Below are 27,070 nucleotides of genomic sequence, written 5' to 3' on the forward strand. Positions count from 1 at the left end.
TGTGTATATATATTTGCACACACACACACACACACACACACACACACATAGATATGCATTATAAATTTGTTTATACTAAATTTTTATATATATACTAAAACAAGAAAAATATACATAATTCTGAAACTAAATCATTTCATAGTATGAATCTATGATTTAGGTATGCATCTATGAATCTAGTATACTTGATAATTAATCTATTTTCATGATTATAAAGAAAATCAGCACGTTCACATTCATAATTTTATGTTTTTGTGTCTTGTATTGCCATGGATTCATGCTGGATCCTCAGGCTGAGGCTTGGATCCTTAAGGATCCATCAAAGATCCAAGCACGAATCTGTATCCTGGTCGGACTTGAATTTGGATCCGGCGTGTCTGGGACAAATCCGGCTACTAAGCCTAGAAGTTTTGGATTCAAATCTGGAAGTATTTGTAAGCCCCATAAAATTCTATGATTCAGATCTGGAAACTTTATATGGTCCTGATTGCCTGCCACAACCTACGCTATTACTTGTCATCATACCACAATAATCTATGACATGATTAGCAATGCCCATTGTCATCAAAACAACACCATCATTCAGTGAGATCAGGATGCCGTTATAAGGCTGGAGGAGACATCAAAGGCTGATCACAAAAGTTTAGGAAGTATTACGTCTCCAGATCTGAATTGTAGAATTTGTTGGGGCTTACAAATACTTCTAGATCTGAATCTAGAACTTTTGGGCTTAGTAGCCGGATTCGTCCTAGACAGGCCGGATCCGAATATAGATTCGTGCTTGGATCCTTGAGGATTCTCGATTTTGCCTTTGGATCCTTGAGGATCTGCGGCTGTAATACTTCCTAAACTGTTGTGATCAACCTTTGATGTGTCCTCCAGCCTTATAACGACATCCTGATCTCATTGAATGATGGTGTTGTTTTGATGACAATGGGCATTGCTAATCAAGCCGTAGATTGCTATGGTATGGTGGAAATAAGAGTGTAGGGTTTGGCAGGCAGTTGAGACCATATAAAGTTCAGTGAACAACAGATAATACTTCTGGGAACTCCCCTTTCAGCTGCTTTGGTAAAGAATGTCAATAACCCTTCTTTGATAGTTTGCAGAAGCTTATAAAGGCAACAATCTGACTGAAACAACTCAGCCACAACAATGAATAATAGTAGTAGTCAGAAATACCATGAATGAATATGCAGATGTGCACTATGATTGCTGCCCAATGTTGGCTACCCTTTGATAGTGGTGCCCTATTTCAATCACAATATCTGCAAAATGATGGCGACCAACAACCTTAAATGTGTGTGTGATCAACCCAGGGTATGGATGGCAACCTCTCCTTCAATGTGATGCTCAGAAAATGACAGCACCCAGAAACTTTGGAAATCAAATCCCCCAATTTGGGATCTTTATACAAACTCTCCAGAAATCAATGCAAATGCCCAAATGGGAATACCCTAGATGGGAATGAAGGTTCTTTTGACCAATTCCAAAAATTGTCCAAGATGGCTTTCGTCCCTTGAGATCTCCAAATAGCTAATGGGTTATGTCTTTAGTTGTGAAGTGGACACAAATGCTTCAAAGTAAAAATGCAAAATGAATTCAAGATAAATGAAGATAAGTGCCACCTTTTTACAACTTTCCAAATGAGGCCCACAGATTAATTTTCCTTCTAATGTATACAAAGAAACTCTTTCATGGCGAGTGTTCAAAATATTTTTACAATGAATAATAAAAACATAATTAAGTTGGTCCCTTGAATATAAAATTGCTCTGCCCAACTTAAAATAATATTATTTCTTTAGTGTCAAAAAGGGGACATCACATTGTAGTAGGTGGCAACTAACATTAGGAAGTGGCCCCGATCATTCTCACTTCCCTACAAGGGAGGAATCTTGATTTTAATAATTAAGTTTTGTTATTTAATGTATGTTTCACCTCTCTTGATTATATTGCTGGATCTGATTCATTGAGTGGATATTTTGTAACTGACAGTTTTGGGTAGAATCCATTCGCAAAATAGGATGACCAACCACAGCGTGTGAGACAAAGTCTCTCCTACGTTAAAGGGAAGACTCCCCCTTCTCACCGTTCCTTGGATCAACTCAAGGTAAGCAAGAAGTTGAGAGATTTTGTAAGGGGTGTTACCAATATTATTTCCTCTTTTAACTTTCAGGAAAGAATCCACTTAACTTGTGGAGCGAGCAATGGGCGATGTGAAATATCTAACTACACTTCTATCTAGTAGCTGGAAACAATGATACCAATAAACCAACACCAACTCAAAGGCTGATTGAAAGCGTTCTGGTTTGGTTCTAAGTCTTGTTTACTTAATTTATAAGAAAAATCATTACCATTGGGGCACAAAGACTTCCACAAATAGATGATTTCTATTCTATTTTATAAGAAAAACCTCTACCTTTGGGGCGCAAAGACTTCCAGAAGTAGGGAAATTCTAACTATCTTTCGTGAATTTGAGATAGCAATACAAGCTACAATCAAATCTTGTAGTCTATATATTACCACAACCGCTCCATGTCAAAGCTTCGACTCTGATTGCTTCTTAACCCACTATGCTCAATTATTGAATACACAATAATAACATGAATCAAGGACAATAGGCACAAATTATAGTCAAAGCTTCTAATTTGCTTTATCAAAATTGTTTCTAGTGAAAGCTTCAAATCCAATTGCTTCTTTCTCACTTTTCTCCCAATTTTGTACTACACAATCAAAGTTATGTTTGCACAAGTCTAACAAAGCTTTTTTTGCATATTAAAAAAGATGATTTTACAATAAGAGGGCACTCTTTTATATAGGCAAAGGAGTTGAAAAAAAGATGGAGGAAAAAGTGGGAGCAACTCAACCAACTTTGACACGGTCTAACTAATAAGAGGAATTATTGGATTACATGTCATTACACATGTAAGTCGTATTATATGTAATTACACATTTTCATGTAATACATCCTCTTCAATTACAAACATGAAAGAAGAAGAAAGAAGACAGAAGAGAATTGGAACTATCCCAGGGATTGTTCTGAAGGGCCTTGCACTTGGCGATGCTATCCCAGATGATCACAAGATAGGGAGTTCCTGTATTTTATGCTATTGCATTTACCTTGATAACCATGGTGTTGCATCTTTTGATAGCCTCTGACTCTCTTTGATGGATTGTCCATTGTCATTTGAAATCTTGATGTGATCAAGCTTTTTCTTGTTTAAGTTGTCATGAATTCTCCTTTGTAGATTGGTACATTCTAGAATCTCTGACACTTTGAAAACCTTCTCGATGGCGTCCGGATGTAAACTCAAAAACAATTTTCTGACAAGTATTTGCAACTATTTTTTTTTTGAAACAAAGTGCTTGGCGCATTCTCACACAAACTTAAGTTATTGGACAACCATTAGGAAAATGAAGATCAAATGAGTTATTGCTTTTTAAGAATCAAAACATGCTTTCTTGACGAGATATCTTTGTTTATTTTTGAAGAAGTTTTGATATATCTTGAAGAGTATGCCGCAACATGAAGATGATAACATCTTCCAATCAGATTGAGTCCTTGAGAACATTAGGATTTGAGTTACAATGATGAATCCATTAGGGGTGGGTATTTGTAGTATGGTTTTCACACTTATGGAACACATATGATGGCTGGAAATGAGCTGGAAAGCATATGTATTTGGATGGAAAGGGCCAAAGTTGGACTTGGAAAGATGGATTGCATGTGGGCAATGATGGACTTTTGTGGGTATGGCGAATAATGCAAGTTGGGATGTATATGAATGCGTGCAAATAATAACTTTTGACTTTAAAAGTGTGACCTTTAGTCAAAAACAGGTTTTCTGGATGTCATTACATGTAAAGTGGATTACATGTAAAATGAACATGCATTTAGGTTCAGAAGATGGAGATGCATGTAAATGGGAACGAAGGATGAGACTGTATGTAAATGTGGATGGAGGGTGAGATTACATGTAATCGCGTGTGGAGAATCAGATGCAGTGTGTCATGACATGGAAAGTGGAATTACATATAATTGCTCTTAAAGTGTAATTGCATATGAAAGGAATGGATGCAATGTGCCTTGCCATGTAATGGAAAGTGAAGTGAAACGTGTTCAAGTTCTTGGGAAAGAACTTGCAATTTCTTCCAAAAGAAGAAAAAACGACAAAACAAGCAAGCAGACAACGAAAAACAAGCACAAAACAAACACATGCCTTTGGTCTTAAAGTCAAACATGTCAAAAAGCAAGTTGCTTCAAAATGCAAATTCGAATTTGGAGTTTGGGAAAAATCCAAAAGTATGAAAATGAGAATTTTCATCATATTTAAAGTAAAAATGCAATATTCATGGCATATATTTGGACAAGTGTGCAATAACAAGCCATAATATGCAATGGAATAGCAAGATAAACACAAATTAATGAACAAGATTGAAAATGTCCACTTACTTGAAGATCAATGGGCCAAAATAGCAAGGATTATGGACTTGAAGACCAATTCTCCTCCAAATTCGGATTCTCAAGCAATAATTTGACTTCTTCCTTTCTTGCATGTAATGTACATTCAATGGTCGAATTTGACATGAGAAGGCCAAAAATGTAGTTGCTAAAGGTAATATCATGCATTAAAACTTAAAAATGATCCCTCTTGATCCAAATGTATGGGTTGAAATGCCAGTTTTTGAGTTTTTTTAACAAAAATGTGGCTTTTTATTGCAAAAGTCTGGGCCGTTTTTGCAAAAACAACTTCCCAAATGCTAATTCATGGATCCAAGTGCAAAAAAGTGACTTCAAAATGCATAAAAGTGGATAAAAATCCCAATTTTCTGGGCGTTTTTAGCAAACACGTGATTCATAAAAGGAATGCAATGAAGCTTTTTTGACATCTAATGGCAAAAACATGTTCTTCAATAGTATATATATATATTTAAATGCCAAAACGACTTCTATTTGAGCCAAAACATGATCAAAAGTGCCCCAAATCTGGGCGATTTTAACAAAACGTGGCTCAAAAATGCAAAAATATGAGTCATTTTTGTCTTGAATATGCAAAATCGTGACCCCCAAATGCATGTATATGCATTAAAATTCAAAAATGCCCCTCTTGTGATGGATTTCAAGCAATTATATGGGCAGATCTAAGCATTTTTGATGAAAAACGTGTTCTTGGAGGACGAAAACATCAAGTTTTTTTCCCTTGAATCTTCAAAAACAGGTTTTTTGGGATGCAAATGCATATGTTGTAAGCAAAACTCACCTTTTTGGTGCCGTTACACATTTTAAAACTTTCAAAAATAACCTCCATAAGGCAAAACATACCTTTTGGGTGTCATTACATGTTTTAAAAAAGTGCATGCAAGGTAAAACTCACCTTTTTGGTGCAATGACATGTTTTAAAATTGACCTCCAAGGCAAAGCTCACCTTTTTGGTGTCATTGCATATTTTTGCAATATGCATGTCTCACCTTTTTGGTGTGATTGCATCTTTCAGCAATATGCATTTGTATCTTTTTTATGCACTTACATGCATTTTCATTCAAAATCTCACCTTTTAGATGCAACTGCATATTTTCCTCATATACATGTTGCACACAACTTAAGTGATCAATTAAGCACATGTCAATTTAATTTTGATAAAATATTACTTATGTGAGACAAAAATTATATTTACATTATCATATGAACAATATAATATGTAAATATAATTTAATAAGTAATATTTACTAAAGCATTTGATTTAAATATCAAAAATTAAATTGAACTATATAGTTAATATAGTCATTGAAGTGAGAAATCAAAAAGCAGACTCGACTTAAAAATATAACATAAAGTGCACTATAGTTACTTCAAGATAGATAGATAGATAGATAAAGATAGATAAAATTTTAACGTCCACGAGGCTAAAAATAGCTTATGGGACAGCAAGACAACTCAAGCAGACTTAAGTAGCGCTGTTCGCCTCTTGTGTAGACTAATGATGAGCCCCCCCAATTGCTCAATGTACTCTTCGTTGAACAGGTTATGCCAAGAACTGTCACATATAGTATCCGCAAACTTATCCCTGCTATCCTTGTAGGCCTCACATTCTAGAATAAAGTGCTATTCAGTTTCCACTTTCCCAGAATTGCAAAATCTGCAAATTCTCTCTTCCCAAGCCTCCTTTGGTCTCTTCCAACGCTCGGTCTCACAAAGAAGTTGGTGAGAGTTGGTTCTCAGCTGAGCAATAAGAATTTTAGCTCTCCAAGAAATGTTGGCTCTTATGTACGCTTTTTCGAGTTGATCACAAGTGGGGTTGAACTCATTTATATAATATAGTTTCTTCCTCCCAATCTCGCTTCCCCAATTTCTCTTGTAGAATTTCTCCATAACAAAGACCTTTATTTCTTTATTATTTGTGGGGCACATATTGAAATGAATATTCCATTTACTCATCCACTTGATGTTTTGTTGCATCCATGTCCTTTTTCGCTTACATAGTGTGTCCCTAAAGACAACTTTCGGCCATCTATCCTTTTCCATTTTTTCGATTCTTTTTAGATAGCTTAAAAGGCGAACCATAGCAAGTGCCTCGATAGGCGCAGCCCCCATTTCACTTAGCATGATGTCATATGGAACAGTGCTTTTAATTTTCAACTTGCTTGTAATCAAGCGCTTTTGGATTCCTTCGATTTGTTTCCATTGTGCTATAGTAGTGCTGCTGGCCCATAATTCACTCCCATAAAGAACAACTGGCAGCACAAGAAGACCGAACAAGGTTTGAATAGTTTTCCAATCCCACAACTCCGCTTCACGGCACCTATTCTGAAGAGCCTAGAAAGCCTTCCATCCACCTAATGTCCTTTTATACCTGCAGCTAGACCAGCTTAGTTTTTTGTTGAAATCGATGCCAAGGTATTTATATTCCACAACTTCTTCGAGAACACTTCCATTGTAATAAAATTCATGTTGATGCTGTTTTTTATTATTAGAGAAAATCATAACCTTGGTTTTGCTGATATTGACCTGCATCCCCACCATTCTACAAAAGCGCTCAAGAGAAGATAGATGGTCTTGCAAACCACAAGCAAATTTGGCAATTAAAATGAGGTCGTCCGCATATAGGAGTAGCTTTATAACAAATTCCCCTAGCTGAATGCCTTCACACTTTTGCGTGTTTAACCACTCTTCCAGTTTGTCAATATATAAACCAAATAAAGTAGGGGATAAAGGGCAGCCCTGTTTGACCCCGATATCGCTCCTAAAACATTCTGAAATGCCATCTGAAGTTCTGATTTTGACTTTCACCTCTTCGTACATCCTATGAGCAGCAGCTCTGAGATGCCTAGGAATCCTCAATTCTTCCATCCTCAACCAAAGCTTGTCTCTCGGAACAGTATCAAAAGCCTTTTTGAAGTCAACAAAGCAATAAAAAACCTCTTCCTTTTTCTCCCACTCTTTTTCAATAATGTGTCTCAGAGTGACACAGTGATCCACTGTCGAGTGCTTTGGCCTAAAACTAGCTTGCCCTTTAGCACGTTTATGATTTTCTTCTGCCCATTTGCTGATCCTAGTTTCTATCATACTGCCAAAAAGTTTAGCAAAGAGGGGATTGATCATTATAGTCCTGTAGTTGGAGGGATTGTTAACATCACCACTCTTAAAAAGTGGTATTGCAAGGCTGATTGTCCAATCTTTCGGAAACCCTTCCTGGCAGATTTTGTTGAAGATTTCAGTGATGTGCGGTGCAAGAGTTTTCATACCCCACTTCAAATATTCAGCTTGAAGCGCAACAAGGTCTTTTGCTTTGCCTCCACCCAACTTCTTAATCCCTGTCTCTATCTCTTGCACAGTAAAAATATTTGTGGTATCATTGACCAAAGGTGGCTGTCCCACTCCACCCTCTTGTTCATAAAGTTTCTTAGCATAATCAAACCATTGGGTGGCAGTAATATTATTTTCAGTTTGCTTCCTCCTTGGTTGGAGTTCTTTCCAAAAACGTTTGGGGTTATTTCTGCCCAAGAAAATTAGCTCCTCTCTCCTTGTGGACATAAAATCGATTGTTTTCTGCTTTAGGATCTGTTTGTAGGTCTTAATGTCAAGGTTAGTTTTATTTGACTCCCTTAGATTTCTCCTAGCCCTCTTGCATTCCTTATCAAACCATGCATTGGCTGGAAAACAATTAGTTTCAGATTTTCTATTTTTTGCTCTCTTGCATTTTGAAAGAGCCTCGTGAATCAGATTTGATAAATCATGACTGTTAACACCATGCTTATACATAGGGTGTCCCATACAAAGTTCCTCAAGAGTAGCCTTGAAAGTGTTACTATTTTCTGAAGTTAACAAAATTCTGCCCTGAGAAGGTGGGTGTTGAGGGCCTTGGATTTTTGCCCCAATCCGCCTATCCTTTGCCCAATACAAATTTACGTACAGCAGTCTATGATCTGATTTGAGATCCCAAATGTGCTCTCCAATTTCAACTTCTTCAATATTGTTATACAAATGCTGCGAACAAATTACATAATCTACCACACTTGCCCCGTTGTATGTGTTGCAAGTGAAATTGCCTGACTTAGCCCATCTAGCCAAACCATTACAGATTATTAGATCAAATGTGCCACACAAAGTTATCAATTCTTCCCCAAAATGATTGCAGCCTTTAGCATCTTCGGATATTCTATCCCATTGATGATTTCTCTCTTCTGTGAGCCAAATAGGGTTATCATTTACTTCGGAGCTGAAAATACTTGCTTGCCAATTTGCTGTCCTAGCATTGAAATCTCCAACAAGAAGGACATCCCCACGTTGTGAAAAAACAACAACATCTTTCTTTAACGTAGCATAAGGGTCATTGTGATCTAATCCGCACTTTTTATAAATTTAAATGATAAAGTAACTTAAAAACATAACATAAAGTGAATTTAAGTTATATTTTTTCAAAAAGTGAATGTCAAATTAAAAATATAACATGATATTTTTAATTTGTGCAGTTGCATAAAAAATGTCCACTTTTCGAGCACTATAATTGTCATATCTTTTGATTACCAACTCCAATTAAGCCCTAAGATAGATCAAATCGAAGGGAAAACTAAAAGCAATGACTTGAGTAAAACCAAAGGACCAGAAGCCAACAAACACACACTAAAAAACAAAGAAATGGACGTTGAAGACTTCAAAAATCAAGCATAGGCTCCACAAACATAAAAATGAAAAAGAATTGATGAAAGCCTCTAGTAAAAGAGTCCATTATATCAATTGGTACTGATTGGTTGATCAATACTAACCAATTAAATAATGAACAAAACTCAGAGAAAAGCGAAACTAATTTGAAAAAGTTGTGTACTATTACCTACATTTTGTGCTGACAAAATGCATGACAACATGATGTACTTGTGAGGCATTAATTTATCATTTAGGAATCATCAGATATTTCATCTCTCCTCCAAATAGAAAATGCTCCCCAGACACAAAAACAAAATCTAAAATGTACAAGGGACGTGAGAAAGACAACTTTGATATGAAGGAATCTTTCTCTTTGTATCCTTGAAATTTCTTCAATGTCCTCCTAGTCCATCAGAGGGCAGGGGATATGTGGAACACTAATATGTGTGTGTGTGTGTGTTTGCATGTGAGTGTGTTTGTGTCTGTCTGTCGTGTGTGCATACATGATCATACATATCCATAGTTTTGAATTATAATAGTAATGCATCTTTCAGTTAACTAAAAATCATAAATACAAACCTGATTTGTTCTAAGAATTTCAGCTGAGATAAAATACTGGCTGGAAATTTTGACATCCCTGCGCTTAGAGAGTCTAATCCAATGCTTTCCGTAATACCCTAAAAATTGTGGTTGCTGATTTTCTCAATAACTTCATTGGTATTGTGAATAGAAAATTCGTGATGTTTCTCTATCTATTACTCTGGCTAGCTCATCCAAGCATTGGTTCATTCCATAACAATACAATAAATGCTTTTTGTTCTTTGTGTGGGTATCTGTGGGCCATGGTAACTAAGAAGGCTTGTACTTAAGTTTTGATTTTTTCACATTTGATTTTAAGTGTTTTTCGTGATTCGTAGCTATTCTCTGTGGTTTGGAAATCCTCGTATAGAGTATATCATGAATGCATCTTACTTGTAGGCTGAAAATTTTGATGAAGCGTTTCCATAAACCACTCTTGATATTTTTCTGGGGTGTTCAGACAGTGGGAAACAATTGTGAATAGGAATTGAAAAGTTAACTGGATGCAGTGTGGGTTATAAATGATATTGCTATTTTTCTGACATATGGCATTGGGATTGTTTGTATGGTATGTAGCTATCTACATCTTAGATATTGGTTCAAAATGTGCAACACGGGGAAAATGAAAATTTTAAGAGATAGCCAATACTAGGATTTGAAAATTTTGTAATATAATTTTCCTTTCTGTGTTATCTAGGTATCCATTCCTATGCAGCAGTCATATTGCTGGTATAATGGAAGTGATGGTAATACTGGTGAGAAAAGAATCCAGGTACATTTTATTATGAGATTGTATCATACTATGCACAATTTATTGTCCTTTTTGGAAATTATAATAAATTCGTATGGTATATTTATATGAATTTATCTTCTTGTATGCATATGGAAAATTGTTTATGCTATTAATATTTTTTCGTATAACAGGACATGTTGAAGTTTTTAATTTTATTTTCTATTTTCAGCAGTTTCCTTTATTTTGTTACTTGGGCTTACTTGATGAAAGTGCCAGAGTGATAACTTATCATCCTTCTCTTGTAACTCTTCTTTTTAATCATTGATATGGTGATGGATTATTTAGTAGATTATTTGCTTTTTCCTGTATTCTAACTTCATGTATGAAAGCAAGAATAGACAAGATAGTGAAATACAAATATCATAATACAAATCAACCTTTTTTCCAATGGCATCGTATTTGATGATCTGTGTTATCAAAATCGAAATTTTCTTGGGAAAGCACATAAAGATGGCAAATTTTGTTTAAAGTTATCCCAAAATTTGATCATCCAATGATAAAACAATCTCATGCACCAAACTGTGCTGCTAAATTCTATTGGAATGTTTAGAAATAACTTCTCTGCAATAAAAATAAAGATAAAATCTCTAATAAGGATGGAAGAATATTCCTATTGGATATAATCATATAAATATAAAAATGGATATTTCTCATGATCTGTTTATGGACAAAAGAATGATCAACATCACTTCGCCATTGATGTCAAAGGGGGAGAGGAATAGGATAAGGAGAGTTAGAAAATTTATGTTGCCATCAATGGAAATGGGGAAGATTGTTGTGTTGTCCTGCATTTTGTCACCTCAAAATGTTGGTAACAACATGAAACTTTTTCAAGCTAGTTTTGCGTTTCTCTAAGCTTGAATTTGATATTCAATTGTTTAATGTTGATTGATCAATCAACTTCAATTCATATATCAAATTGTTTTAGTGAAGGCTTTTGTCAAGTCTTTTTTGTTTTGCTTTCCGTCAAGCCTTTACTTGATTTTTGAAGCCTTCATTGCCCATTCTTTGCTTTTGAGTTTGCATTTTGTTTTTAGTCTTTTGGTTTTGCTCATGTCATGCCTTTCAGTTTCCCCTTTGATTCGGTCTAACCTAGGGGTCAATTGGAGTTGTCAGTCAAGAGTTATGCCCATTTTAGTGCTTCAAAAGTGAACCTTTTGGGTGCAACAACATGAATTAAAAATATGATATATTTTCAATTTGACTTTAACTTTTTGATAAATATAACTTATATTCACTTTTTGTTATGTTTTTAAGTTACTTTAATTTTAAATTTTTAACTTAAAGTGACTATAGTGCACTTTATGTTATAATTTTAAGTTGCGTTACTTTTTAATTTTTCACTTAAAGTAACTATATAACTATATAGTTCCAGTTTAATTTTTGGTATTTAAATCAAAAGTTTATTTAAAAGTTACTTTTTAAATGATGTTTATTTGTTATATTTCTAAATATGATAAATAAATATTGTTTATGGCCAATTTTGTAACATTTTTATAATTTTAAGTGAGTTAAATGACTTTAAGTTATCAAAAGTGGACATTTTATATGCAATTACATGTAAAATCCATCAAAAGTGGACATTTTACATGTCACTGCGTATAAAGTGTCATGTCTCAAAATTTTAATGTAATTTTTAAAATTAAATTAATTAATTAACTGGTCCCAAAATTTAAATAATATAAGGACCTCTAATTAGTTACTTTAATTAATTAATATGTGTCTTAGTTAATATTTGTATTTGTGATTCCGATTGATTTAATATTTTCGGACCTATTTTTTTTTTAGTTTCCATTGGTAAGTATTGCCGTCGGCTATCTTTGTACACTCTCGAAAAGGTTTTTCCCTGACGGGTATTTAATCACAGCTTGTAGGTAGTCGTAGATATGCATTTTGATTATTTATTTTGTATTGCAAATTCCCATTGGGATTCTATGTTGTTCACTATTTTGAAAGTGAAAGATCTTCCCTACTTGGCTTATTTGGTTTCGGTGGGATTCAACCCTCACCTTATTCCGTTGCCTGTAATACTTCGCTCGGATCTCGCAAATCAGAGCACCATCTTTTGGCAAATCTAATTGAAGGTTATGTGTGTTCTAATCTCCATTTTTGAGTCTATATGTGAAATATCATTATTAATTGGTGCAAGTGTGTATCTAGCTGGTCTTTGGTTTTCAGCAAGGTGTTTGTGTTTAATATATTGCATTTTGCATTGTGAACAACATTGCCAAATTTTTTTGTTTTCCTCCTTGCTGTAATTACCTTTACTTTACTGTACAACCTCCTTCTGTATCACCATATAGACGTACAACCTGAGCACACCACCATCTTTTTTTACCTCCCTTTCGACCTCTAGTTTGTCCATATTGTACGACTGTCCTTCCCACCGTATGGCCTCATTATCTCCATCCCGCATAATTGCCCCTCCACCTCCACCATACGGCCACCTCTTCCCTTGTCACCATACAACCCTTCAATCCACTACCGTACGATCACTTGTTCCTGCATCATACGACTTTTTACTGCCTGCTCTTTGTCATATGACCTCCTTGTGTATGACCTCACTCCATTGTGCATCGCCACCTAGAGGAACTACTTGGAGCACTGACTGAAGCATTGGCCACCCGAAGCACTGACTCAAGCACTGACTTGAAGCACTGGGCACCCGAAGTAGTCACCCGAAGCACTGGCCTGAAGCACTGACCTGAAGCACTACTTGAAGCACTAGCCACTCGAAGCACCGAGGGATACTACTTGGAGCACACAATCAGACTACTTGAAACACACAACAAGAATACCTAAAGCATACTATAGGACATCATAAGGAAACTTTAGAACGAAACATTACAGTGGTATTAGAAGATAAACCTTTCGGGAGCATCTCCGAAACTTTTGGGAATATTACCGAAACTGTTCGGAACATTACAACGGTATCAGAGTAGAAACCTTTCGGGAGCATCTCCAAAACTTTCGGGAACATTACCGAAATTGTTTGGGAGCATCTTCGAAATTTTCGGGAACATTACCAAAACCTTTTGGAACATTACAGTGGTCTCAGAGCAGAAACCTTTCGGGAGCATCTCCGAAACTTTTAGGAACATTATTGAAACTGTTCAGAACATTATAGTGGTATAAGTGCAAAAACCTTTCGGGAGCATCTTCGGAACTTTTGGGAACATTACCGAAACCATTCGGGAGCACCTTCAAAATTTTCGGGAACATTATTGAAATTGTTCGGGAGCATCTCCGAAACTTTCGAGAATATTACCGAAACCGTTCGGAACTTTACATAAAGTTTATTTTGGTGGACCTTTCAATGTCATTACATCAAAAGTCTATCATAAGTGGACCTTTTTGATGTATTGCATCAAAAGTGAAGTTTTCATGCTTTAACATCTAAAAGGTGAGATGCATTTTAAAACATGCTTCCTCCCCCAAAAGGTCTGATTTTGCTTATGAGCATATTTTAAAACATGTAATAGCACCCGAAAAGTGCGATTTTGATGAGATATATATTTTAAAACATGCAAGTGACCCAAAAAGGTCTGATTTTGATCAAAAACATGTCTTAATATATGTAATGACACTCAAAAAGTCTGTTTTTGAAGAACATATTTTTTGCCCTCCAAGAACCCAATTTTGATCATAAGTAGAGATTTTCTCAATGGATTTGCATAAGATTTCTTCTATTGCAGGCGTTTTTGATTGGCAATAAGTCTTTTTGCATTCAAAATGGATTCAAGAAGCTAAAAAACATTTTTGGAAGCTCTCATCTAGGGCACGTTTCTGGAGAAATCAGCAAATAAATCCATTTTTGTTCCATGTTTTGACTCCAAAACAAAGCGATTTGGCTTCTTTTTGGGATTACATTACATTGTGACTCATGTTTTGGTGTTTAACAGCCAAAAAGTTTTTGTTTCATACTTTTTATGAATCATGTTTTCGCTAAAAATGCCCAGAAAATTGGGGGTTTTTATCCACATTTTTGCATTTTGGAGTCACATTTTGCATTTTGATTCATGTATATGCATTTGGGGAAGTCGTTTTTGTATTCACAAGTCAAAAATGACTCAAAAACATGCATTTTTTGGACACGTTTTTGCAAAAACGGCCCAGATTTTTACATAAAAAAGTTATGTTTTTGTTAAAAAACTCAAAAAATGGCATTTCAGCCCATCTATTTGGATCAAGAGGGGTCATTTTTGAGTTTTAATGCGTGCTTTTGTCTTTGGAGACCATGTTTTTGGCCTTCTCATGTCAAATTGACCATTGAATGTCCATTACATGCGAGTGCAGAAAAGGTCAAAAAGTTGTTTGAAAATTCGGATTTGAAGGAGAATTGGTCTTCAAGTCTATAAAACTTGCTAATTTGACTTTTTCTTCTTCATTTTTGGCAGTTAATCTTCACGTAAGTGGACTCTTTCTTTCTTGTTATTTAATTTATGCTTATTTTGCTGATTTTATGCACATAATTGCTTGATGATTGTCACTTGTTGAAATTTATGCTATGGAAAGTGCTTTTTTCCTTTAAAAATGAAGAATTTGCTCATTTTCATGTTTTTGGTTCTTTCCCAAGTTCCAATTTTGAATTTGAGTGTTGAAGTGCATTGCATCTTGACATGTTTGAGTCACTTTTCAAAGGTACGTTTTTCTTTGTGTTTTTGTGTTTTGTGCTTGCTTGCTGGTTTTCTCCACTTTGGAGAAGTCACAAGTTCTTTCCGAAGAACTTGTTGTTTCACTTCATGCGAAAGAATCACCACATTCCACTTCCATCTTCCATGTCACAACACTTCGCATCTCATCTGATAAATGCGATTACATGTTTTTCATCTCATTCACCATCTGCACATGGATGTAATCTCATTTTCCATTTCCATTTTCACTCATCTCACTTTTCACATCCATTTGCACAATACAATTACGCGAAATGCCTTACGTGTAATTGCATCCAAAAGGTTTGATTTTGATTAAAAATCACTTTTTGAAAAGTTAAGAAGATGTCATTTTCATCTTCTGTGTACTATAACTTCTCCTTTTTACCAAAAGTGACTATAAAGCTGATTATCCCTTTTCCATTTTCCATTTCCATCTCTCCATATGTATTCGCGCCTTCATGAGTAATTACATGTTTCCGCATCTGTCCATGTTTTTCATCTCATCTGTCATCCATACTTACATGTAAGCTCATCCTCCATCCACATTCGCATGTCGTCTCACTTTAAATTCCTCATTACATGTTGCATTTACATGTAATCCATTTTTCGTGCAATGACATCTTGACAGCCCAAGTCACTTTGTAAAAGTTAGAAATCTTTATTTGCATGGCACTTTCATCTTTCAAAGCATTTCCATGTGCCAAGCACTTTATTTGAAAAAAAGGGTTAAAGGTGCTAATGGAAAATTGTTTCGAGTTTACATTCGGACATCGTCAAGAAGGTTTTCAAAGTGTCAGACAATCTAGAATGTGCCAATCTACGAAAGGAAAATTCACAATAACTTGAGCGAGGAGAGCTTGAACATATCAAGTTTTTCAAATGACAACGGACAATTCATCAAAGTCAGAGGTTATCAAAAGACGCCAGACCATGGTTATCAAGGTGAATGCAGTAGTACAAAGTATAGGAACTCCCAATCTTGTTATCATTCGGGATAGCATCGTCAAGTACAAGGCCCTTTAGAACAATCCCAAGGATTGTTTCCTTCTCTTCTGTCTTCTTTCTTCTTTCATAGTTGTAGTTGGAGAGGATGCATTGCATAAAGAAATGTAATTACATGTAATGCAAGTTGCATGTACATGTGTATGTAAAAGATGTAATGTGAGTTGCATGTGCAGTTGCATGTAACTCTATATTTTCTCTTTTAGTTCGAGTAGGTCAAAGTTGGTTGAATTGCTCCCAATTTTTCCTCCACCTTTTTCTCAACTCCTGTGCCTATATAAATGAGTGCCTCCTCATTGTAAAAATCCTCTTTTGTTGTATACAAGAAAGCTCTGTCACATTTGTGCAAGATTAATTTTGATTATGTAGTATGAATTTGGGAGAAAAGTGAATAAAAGAACCAATTGGATTCAAAGCTTTGACTGGAAGCAATTGTGATAGAGCAAATTAGAAGCTTTGACTGTAATTTATGGCTATTGTCTTGATTCATGTTATTATTGTGTGTTCAATAAAAGAGCATAGTGATTTAAGAAGCAATTGGAGCCGGAGCTTTGACTGGAAGCAGTTGTGGAAATATATAGCTAAAAGCTTTGTTTGTAGCTTATACTTCTTTCTTAATTCACAAAATAGTTAAGTATTCTTACTTTTAAGAGTCTTTGTGCCCTAATTGCAAAGCTTTTCATATAGAAGTATGACCGGACTTAGAGCCAAACCAGTACATTTTCAGCTAGGTTTTGAGTTAGTGAATGTTTATCGGTATCACTATTTCCAGCTCTTGATAGAAGTGTAGTTAGAGATTCACCCTACCCATTACTCGCTCCACGAGTAAGTTGGTTCTTTCTTGAAAGTTAAGAAGAAAGGATTTTGCTAACACCCATTTTATAAAATATCTCGACTTCTTTCTTACCTTGAGTTGATCCAAGGAATAGTGAGAAGGGGAAGCCTTCCCTTTAAGGTAGGAGAGACTCTGTCTCACACCCTGTGGCTGGTCATCCTATTTTGTCACTGGATTTTTACGCAAAACTGTCGGTTGCAAAAATATCCATCCAACATGTTGGATATGTTGTCATTGATGTCAAGGGCACTTAGTTTTGTTTAATGTCACAAGATTATAAACTAGATTGTAAGAAGAAGTCATTGATGTCAAAGTGAATGGATGACATTGGTGGATTCATTGTCATTGATAAAGATTACTGTCATGGACTTAAATGCTAGCTGTACTTTAAATTAGTGGCACTCATAGTGGAGAACAAATATATCTCTTTATATATTACAAGACATATATGTATAGTATGGTGACCAAGTAAAAGGAATAATTTTGAACCCTATACATATGAGCTATGAGCAGCCATTATCACATGATAAACAATGATTAAGCTCATAAAAATGGCAATGACAAATACATGTTTGGAGGTAGTGACTTGATTAGGAATGGTTGAATTTATAATGTAATGAGAAAGGTGATTCAAGAAGAATGATTATGGTAGCAAATATTGGAGAGCAGTGAGTCAATGTTTTAAGTCAAGGCTTATATTAATAACAACAATTATATTCTGAAGGGTGTGATTGAAAAACTATATAACTGTGATTATAGAAGACAAAAATCAGCGATTCACATGGTTGACTTCCTTGCTGGCCAGCGTAGTACACAATGCAAACTATAATAATGCAGAGAACTTCTATGTAGAAGATATGTGATTTAAATGAGAATGCAAACAAATGATAAAATATAGTGATATGTTTGTGTAGAGATATCATTTGAATCATATTTAAAGGTGGCAGAAGTTTTGTAAGGTAAACTGTTAAGCTGATAAGACAGTGACTTGAATATACATGAGAAATTTCAGTGGTTACACTTGCACAGAGTTGAGGAATAAGAGTTAGCAATGTGTCAACAACGACAATGAGTATGGTGATTACAGCATAAAGAACATTGACTGAGTAAGGTATTGACTAATCTCTCATAGGGACTACATTGAGTTAGAAGCAGTGCCTTGTATTCAAAATCAAAAGAGCAAGCATGATAGAATAAAGAAGAGATGTTTTGTATTTTGGTTGACTTTCATGAGCAAATGGTTAAGCAATGGAAGAAGTGTGATTTGTTTATGAAGTGTATCTGCAGTAATAATCACAAACAGCATTCAAGATTGAAGTGTGGATTTAATTAGTAATGGTTCTCAAAGGTGCAATTATTGATAAACAAAAGGTTCTTAAATGAATGAGGAAAGTAGTGCAATTTGTTTGGATCATATTATCTAAAGAATTATTAAAGGAACAGATTCATTTAGTGTAATGTTCTGCAAATTCTGAGTCTTGAATCAGACCTATAATTCAGTTCTGAGATTGGCTGAGAATGATCCTCTTAATATTATCAATATTAAGTATGTTGTTGAAGGTTTATCTTGAATGTAGATTCAATGTTCTATTTCCAAACTGATAATATATAATATTGCAGACTTATTGATTGCTGAAGTGAGATGCTTATAGGAGCAGACTGTTGTGAATTGTGTGTCCTCTAATCTGCATTCACAACTGAATATATACTTTGCTAGAGGGTGTGTTCCTTAAGGGACATAACCCTTCACTTGACATTTAATAATACCTCTTCCTAATTCAGCAATTTCAGGAGACTTAGTTGAGGATTTAACTAACTAAACATTAGTTTAGTCAAACACAAACAAAGACATCCCTAGAAAGTCACTGGCATCTATAGGATAAGCAAGTATAAATATTAGATGCCAATTTTAAGATATATCAACACTAAGAGAGGTACGGTCTGTACTATTAGACGTGTAGGATTATATAGGTTAGAATCTTAACACTCCCTCGTAACCTTATAATCCTACAGAGAGATTTATATATAGCTATCATCAATACAGATGAGTAAGAAAGTATTAATACTCTATATCTGTTTGTCTTTTATGTGGTATCATAGAACACATGATACAAAGTCATATTACTTAAACCTGTGATATGACAAATCACTGATACTAGTGATATTATATAGGATAAATCTGAAGGGTAATCTCTTCATTTATCCAAGTTATGATTTCATAGAAACTGGTATCATAATATGATCTTGAGTTTTAAGATCTACTAGAATACAGGATAAACCCGGAGAATACCAAGATTCTTCCTTTATCCAATTTGTGACCCATGAACATAACAATGTCAACATCACAATATGATCTTGAACTCATCTAGATCTTACAGTACATCTCTACTATTTAGCGCATTATCTAAGAGATCATCACCTCTCATTATGTTTCATACGAGTATTTATTATTTTCTGAGATCGTCACCTCATAAAATAATGAATACAAGTGAATACAAATGGTGGAGCTCATAATAGTCAATAGCCTGACAAAATAAAATTATTTTATTAATAATTAAAAGAGTACAAATGGATTACAACTCAACCATACCAAGTCTCCTCCTGAAATGTTCTATCTTTACTCTAGATAGAGGTTTGGTGAGTATGTCTGCTGTCTGATCTGCAGTACAAATGTATTCCAATTTTACAGAATTCCTATCTACCATATCTCTCACATAATGGTAAGGAATTTCAATATGCTTGGATCTGTCATGGAAAACTGGATTCACTAAGAGCTTGATGGAACTTTGATTATCACAATGAATAATCATAGGATTCATGGCTCGCCCAAATAATCCCACAAGTAACTTTCTCAACCATACTGCTTCTCGAGAGGCCATCGCTACTGCAATGTATTCTGCTTCTGTGGAGCTCTGAGCTACTGAAGACTTCTTTCTACATATCCATGAAATCATTGCTGATCCTAAACTGAAACATCATCTTGAAGTGCTTTTCTTGTCTTTGACACTTCCATCCCAATCTGAATTGGTGAATCCATGCAAATCTAAAGCAACTTTCTCATATTTGAGTCCATAATTAAGAGTGCCTTGTAAGTATCTCATAATGTGTTAAACAACCACTAGGTGAATCTCTTTAGGTTCACACATAAACTGACTTAAGGCATGAATAGCATAGCAAATATCAGGTCTTGTATTTACTAGGTACATCAGTGACCCAATCATTTGTCGATAGAGAGTAGAATCTATTGGAGGTGATTCTGTAGCTGCTTCTTTAAGTTTATGCAAATTTGTCTCCATTGGAGAAGACATAGACTTGCAATTCCACATTCCAAATTTCTTCAAGATATTTGAAGTGTACTTTCCTTGATTCAATATGATACTATCAAAATTCTGTCGTACTTCCAATCTTAGGAAGTAATGGAGATGATCATCACCTGTGATTAATAAATCATCAACATACAATATCAGTATTACCATACCATCTTTATCTCTTTTATAATATAAGTTTGGATTGGCTTCATTCTTAGAGAATCCTAAGCCGGTGAGATATTTATTAATCCTCTCATACTAGGCCCTGGGAGCCTGTTTAAGCCCATAAAGAGCTTTCTTGAGTCTGCAAACAAAGGCATTAGGATCATGGGTTTCAAATCCTTCTGGTTGCTCCAGATAGACTTCATCTGAAATCTTTCCATTGAGAAATGTTGTCTTTACATCCATCTGATGTACCTTCCATCCCTTAGATGCGGCAATTGCTAAGATAGCTCGAACGGTAGTATATCTGGCAACAGGAGCGAAGGTTTCTTCTTAAATCCCTTCTTTTTGAGAAAAACCTCTGGCTACAAATCTGGCTTTATATTTCTCAATACTCCCATCAGCAGCATGCTTTATTTTGAATACCCATTTGGAAGAAACAACAGATTTTCCTTGTGGTCTTGGAACTATCTCCCAAACATCATTTTTCATAATTGACTGGTATTCTTTTGTCATAGCTTCTTTCCAGGCTGGATGTTTAATAGCATTAGAAGTATTGGGTTGCTCTGTTTTGGATAAATCAATCATATTTGTTGTATGACTAGAGAATCTTTTAGGTCTTTTACTTTCTTTGACTGATTCTGAAGGTGCAGCAAAGTCTTGAGCTGCTTCAACTGTTTTTATGGCCCAAAGTGGTCTTTTCTTTGAACTTTTTTCAAGGCTTATATTTTCATCTTTGACCTCTTCTAAGTTCTCCCTCTGGGATTCAAATTCACTAATTCTTTCAGAACTTGATAAAGGAGAGGGTTCATTGGAGCTTATTGCTCTTTTGAATGCAAGATCTTCCTCAAAGATTACATCTCTGCTAAGTTCAATAGTTTTTTGTCTAGGTAGGAAAATTCTATATGCTTTAGAAGTTTCACTATACCCTACAAAGATACCTTTCCTCCCAGATGGTTCTAACTTGGGTCTTTTTTCTTTTAGAACATGAATGCATAAAGGACATCCAAAAATTCTGAGATGACTTATATTGGGTTTTACTTTAGTAAATACTTCTTTAGGGGTTTTATCTTTAAGATAAGAGTGAGGGCTTCTGTTTTGAATATATACAGCAGTACAAGAGGCTTCTGCTCAAAGATAGTATTCTAGATTTTGGTAAAAAATCATAACCCTAGCAGGTTCTATAATTGTCCTATTCTTTCTCTCAGCTACCCCGTTTTGTTTTGGGTTATAAGGAACAGTGTACTCCCTCTTGATCCTTGATTCTTTACAAAATCTTTTAAATAAGTTTAAGGTATATTCTCCTCCATTATCTATTCTAAGGGTTTTAATTTTATGTCTTGAAAAATTTTTAGTTAATGCTTTGAATTTTTTAAATCTTTGTAGGATTTTTTCTAATTCCTTGCATTTAAAAAATTAAATCCATGTTTTCCTAGAGAAGTCATCTATGAACAAGATATAATACCAAAATCCTCCAAGAGAGGGAACAGACATAGTTCCACATAAATCTGAATGAATTAACTTAAGTACATTATTTGTTTTCCTAGTACTATCATGAAAGGGACTTCTAATACTTTTACCCAGAGCACACCCTTTACAAATACTAGGGTGATCTTTATTTAATTTAGGTAATCCGGTAACCATCTTTTCCATAGTTGATAAGATTTTAAAGTTTAGATGCCCTAATCTTTTGTGCCATATTTCATTTGAATCTTCTGTTTTATGAACTAAGGCTTGAATGGATCTACTGGGTTCTATATTCAGTTCATACAAATATCCCTTTCTTTGACCAATTACTTTAGCTTTCTTGATGGAATAGTTCTTAGCCCAAGTTAATACTTTGCCATCCATGAATGCAACATTGTGTCCATCTTCTAATGCTGTAATTGAGATTGCATTTCTTTTAATCCCTGGTACATAGAGTACATCTTTAAGAAGAAGAGTATTTCTTGTCTTTAGTTTCAAAGAGCAGCTGCCAATTCCTTCAACTGAGTGTGCAGAGTTATCACCAATAGTAACTTCACCGTTAACTTTCTCTGATAAGGAGTCTAGAGTTTCTTTGTATCCCGTTATATGTTTTGAAGATCCACTATCAATTAACCATGCCTTATTTGAGATTTCATTTGATAGAGAGGAATACAAAATACGATTGTCAGGGTCATAAGTCTCTTCTTCTCTAATGACATTTGTACAATTTGCTTGTTGTTTGGAATTTTTCGGACAATTAGACCTATAGTGTCCAAATTTTTCACATTTGAAACACTTTATTTTAGATAGGTCTTTCTTGGGCTTTCCATTCTTCTGGTTTCGCTTTTTCTTTTTGAAATGCTTTTTCTTGCCTTTATGAGAGTTGGCATTAAGAACGTGAAGTTCTTCATCTTCTACTTTTGGTTTTCCTCCATTCTTTAGTTTTCTTGACTCTTCTTGAAGAAAATCATTCTTGAGTCTGTTAAAGTCCGGAAGCTGATCTCTAGCACTTATTCCTTGTGCGAATGTTTCCCATGATTCTGGCAATCCATCTATGGCCATGAGCGTTAGTTCAGTGTCATTAATGATGGTTCCTATGCTTGATAATTCATCACTAATGCCAACAACTCTTAGGAAATAAGAGTTTATCGATTCTCCTTTCTTTATCTGGATGTGATTCAATTGTCTTTTTAATGCAAGGACCCTAGGTGCATTGTTTACTTCAAATGCATTCCGTAATGCATTCATCATATCATAGGCAGTGTGGTGTTTCGTAAGCATAGGTACAATATTATTCTTAACTCCATCCAAGATGATTTGAATGGCTTTTCTATTTCCATTGGTCCATATGGATTTGTGAGGTTCAACTGGTGGCTGTTTAGATGCTCCATTGACAAATTGTCTAACATTGTTTTCTTCAAGAATCATCAAGATTCTGAATTTCCATGCTTCAAAGTGTTCCTTTCCATCGAATCTGTCCTCAAGCCTGATTGTATATGCCATTGGAAATGGAAGACAACTACTGAATATATAAAAGCTCTAATTACTAAAAAAATTTGCAGAGCCCTAGATCTGATAACTTGGCTCTGATACCATGTAATGTTCCGCAAATTCTGAGTCTTGAATCAGACTTATAATTCAGTTCTGAGATTGGCTGAGAATGATCTTCTTAATATTATCAATATTAAGTATGTTGTTGAAGGTTTATCTTGAATGTAGATTCAATGTTCTATTTTCAAACTGATAATATATAATATTGCAGACTTATTTATTGCTGGAAGTGAGATGCTTATAGGAGCAGACTGTTGTGAATTGTGTGTCCTCTAATCTGCATCCACAACCGAATATATACCTTGCTAGAGGGTGTGTTCCTTAAGGGACATAACCCTTCACTTGACATTTAATAGTACCTCTTCCTAAGTCAGCAATTTCAGGAGACTTAGTTTAGGATTTAACTAACTAAACATTAGTTTAGTCAAACACAAACAAAGACATCCCTAGAAAGTCGCTGGCACCTATAGGATAAGCAAGTATAAATATTAGATGCCAATCTTAAGATATATCAACACTAAGAGGGGTACGGTCTGTACTATCAAACCTGTAGGATTATATAGGTTAGAATTTTAACATTTAGTTGCCTCTAACCATAGTTGGAAAACTCTCACACGGCAACAACTCGCCAAGCCCCAAAAAGTTCACTTGGGAAAAAATCGGCCAATTTTTTTTTTAAAACTTAGGAGCCTAAAAAACCACTTAAATTTAATTAAAAATACATTTATTTTGCATAATTCAATGAGAAGATGCATGTAATGAGTTGATTTAAGTGAAGACAAAAGAAACAAACAGATTATATATATATATATATATATATATATATATATATAAATGCACAATGGGTACAAAATCACATTCTCATGCAAAATGTTGATGGTGGGAAGAAAAACAGTAAATAGTTTCTGTCAAACTACAAGTAAAAACTAAATACATCAACACAATCACATCTTCCCCAAGCTCTACTAGCAGAAAGGAGAGGGGGTCTAGGCCTTGAAAAGGTGCCCTGCATTGGTAGTGGGCATGACTGTGAAGTCCATGGATGTGCCTCCTCACTCGACATCCCTATTGACTGGCTCTGAGTCCTGAAAGTGGATGTATCTCCTTCTATATGTGGCACTAGTAATGCCTCCTTTGCTGAGTCTGAATCCTCATCGTCCTCATCATCAATGTCATCCATTCTGAAATGAATATCTATTGAAGCCCGCCCCCTTCCCCCCCTCCCCATGGCTTGCCTCTTTAAATCAACGATCTTCAGTGAAAACAATAGACTTGGCTCATGTAGTGTCCAATCATAATAACAATCTATGTCATCTAGGTCAAGTGGACTAGGTATTGCTGAATGTTGTGCCATTTTTGTGCTCTACTTAAGATTATAGTGCACATAAACAAGGTCATTGAGTCATTTTTGAGTTAATCTATTTCTTTTCTTTGTATGGATGGACTCAAATAAGCTCCAAGTGCGCTCGCAATGGGATGCGCTACAAGGTTGGGACAACACTCTGAGAGCAAAATTCTTTAAATTGGGGGTATTGCCACCTCAGATTGCCCACCAACCATTTGCAAAACAAAATATAATAAGTTATAAAGAAATGAATTTTTTTTTTAGAAAATACAAGTTATCAATTTGCAAAAGTTTTATAGTTTATCTTTAGACTTTGATGGTTTACTTGTGGCTTGAGTGCCTCTTTCTCTCATTGCTAACATAGAAGAGAATAAATTACACCTTGATTACAGATAGACTTGTTGTTCGATCACATCAAGGTCTCTTTCCGCTTCATCATATATCATCCTCCCACTGCATCTAGAGAGACCCTCCATGACCTCTTCGTTAGGATCTAAATAGGAATCATCAACCCTAAAACAAACACAAAATGAAATCGAGTCTTAGTATGCAACCTTAAAAAATAAAGTTAAATGAAGTCTTAGTAAAATCTCAAGGAGAATCATAGTACTTGAATTTGGGGTTGAGGAAGTAGCTTGCTGCATGAATGGGTTAGTGAAGCATATTGTTCCATCTCCTATCAATTATTTTCCAAATGGGGTCAAATTTGAGTTAGTCTACATGGTAGTAATTTCTAACAGCCTCTCTAGCCTTATCCATGGTCTCATAAAGACATCCCATTAGGGATTGTTGCCCATCACGTATTCGCAAGACTCTAACCAGGGGCATAGAAATCTACATTTGGGACTTGAAAAATACAAATTAGCCACTAAAATACAAATTAGTTACTAGCTTGATTCTTGTAGTTACCTTTACAACCTTCACAATCTTTATAGCCTTTAAAAAAAAACTATCATCAAAGACTATCTGTGCCATCTGTCCTTTGAGCTTCTTTGAATAAGGTGATCAATCCAATCAGCATATACAAACATTTTTTTCAGAGGCAATATTGTGTCAATACTTTGCAACGTTAAGAACAACATTGCGAACCTTGTGATAGCAGGTCTCACCAAATCTTTGTCTTTAGTGATCCTTCTGATCAAATTGAGAACCCATGGGTGATTATTGATGTATTTGATGACTCGCCTTGCATCTTCCACAACTGGGCTCACTCAATCAAGTTTTCCTATGTTTTCCAAAAGAAGGTAAAGGACACGTACTGCACAAGGTGACCAAAAATTGTATAGGATGCCTCCACTTGGAGTATTCTTGCTAAAAGATTAGGGAAAAATCAATAATTAGTTGCAAACTTTCTATATTTACATAAAAACTAAATTGAATAATACCATAGAATTAGATTCATGATTCAAATTGAACATAACAAATTAAATTTACTTGCTGCCGCATACGGTGCCACATTATCTATGATGATTCGCACCACATTCTCTAATCCCATATCTATGACAATTTTCTCTAACATTAAAGCCAATGTGTGTGCATTTTTCACTTAATTGGAGGCATCAATAGATTTCCAAAACACCACATCATCTTTGCAAGTAACTAAGAAATTTAAAATTGTTTTGCTTCTTGCATCTGTCCACCCATCAGATAAAATGGTGCAGTCATATTTCTTCCAGTCTTTCTTTTGGTCTTCCACCAATACTCTTTCCCTATCAACCGCATTCTCAAGCAACCTACAAAATTAAAGTGAAATCAAGTGTTAAAAATAAATAGGAAATAACAATTAAAATTTAAAATATAAAAATGAAGTCAAGCGGATTTCAATTATTTATACTTAGTAAATAGTAAAATGCTAACATTCCACTCAAATCCTTACAAGAAGGGAGCTTATACCCTTTGCTCGGTATTGTAATTGCGTTCACCAAATTCAGTCAATAGGAACTACCACCCACAAACATTGAAAGATTGTTGAAAAACCAAAATCAGCACACACAATATTAGTTTGCTCATGTACCTCCTTGTCCATCCATTGCCCTCTAATGATGGTTGTGATTTAGCTGTGTTCTTGGACACAAAATAGCTCCCTATCCCTGATGCCAATGGTGATGAAGAACTAGGTAATGTAAAAGAGGGAGTGGAACTGACAATTGAGGCACTTTGTTTTCAGATTTGTGGGCCACAAAGAGATCCCACTATATTCTCGAGTGCTTCTTCTTCTTCTTGAATATCAA

General features: G+C 35.1%; 1 protein-coding gene across 1 annotated transcript in view; it reads left to right on the plus strand.

The window, feature by feature from the left end:
- The window catches only part of LOC149528260 (alpha-mannosidase-like), a 344,971-nt gene that overhangs the window by 113,792 nt on the left and 204,109 nt on the right, over window positions 1-27,070 (plus strand). The window contains exon 17 of the mRNA XM_089811746.1: window positions 10,419-10,493. Within this exon, the coding sequence (XP_089667872.1) occupies window positions 10,419-10,493 (75 nt within the window). The remainder of the gene's footprint in view (window positions 1-10,418; window positions 10,494-27,070) is intronic.

This window comes from Cupressus sempervirens, chromosome 11 (genome assembly GCF_028749045.1).
Source record: "Cupressus sempervirens isolate cs-2001-9-10 chromosome 11, ASM2874904v1, whole genome shotgun sequence".
Taxonomy (NCBI): domain Eukaryota; kingdom Viridiplantae; phylum Streptophyta; class Pinopsida; order Cupressales; family Cupressaceae; genus Cupressus; species Cupressus sempervirens.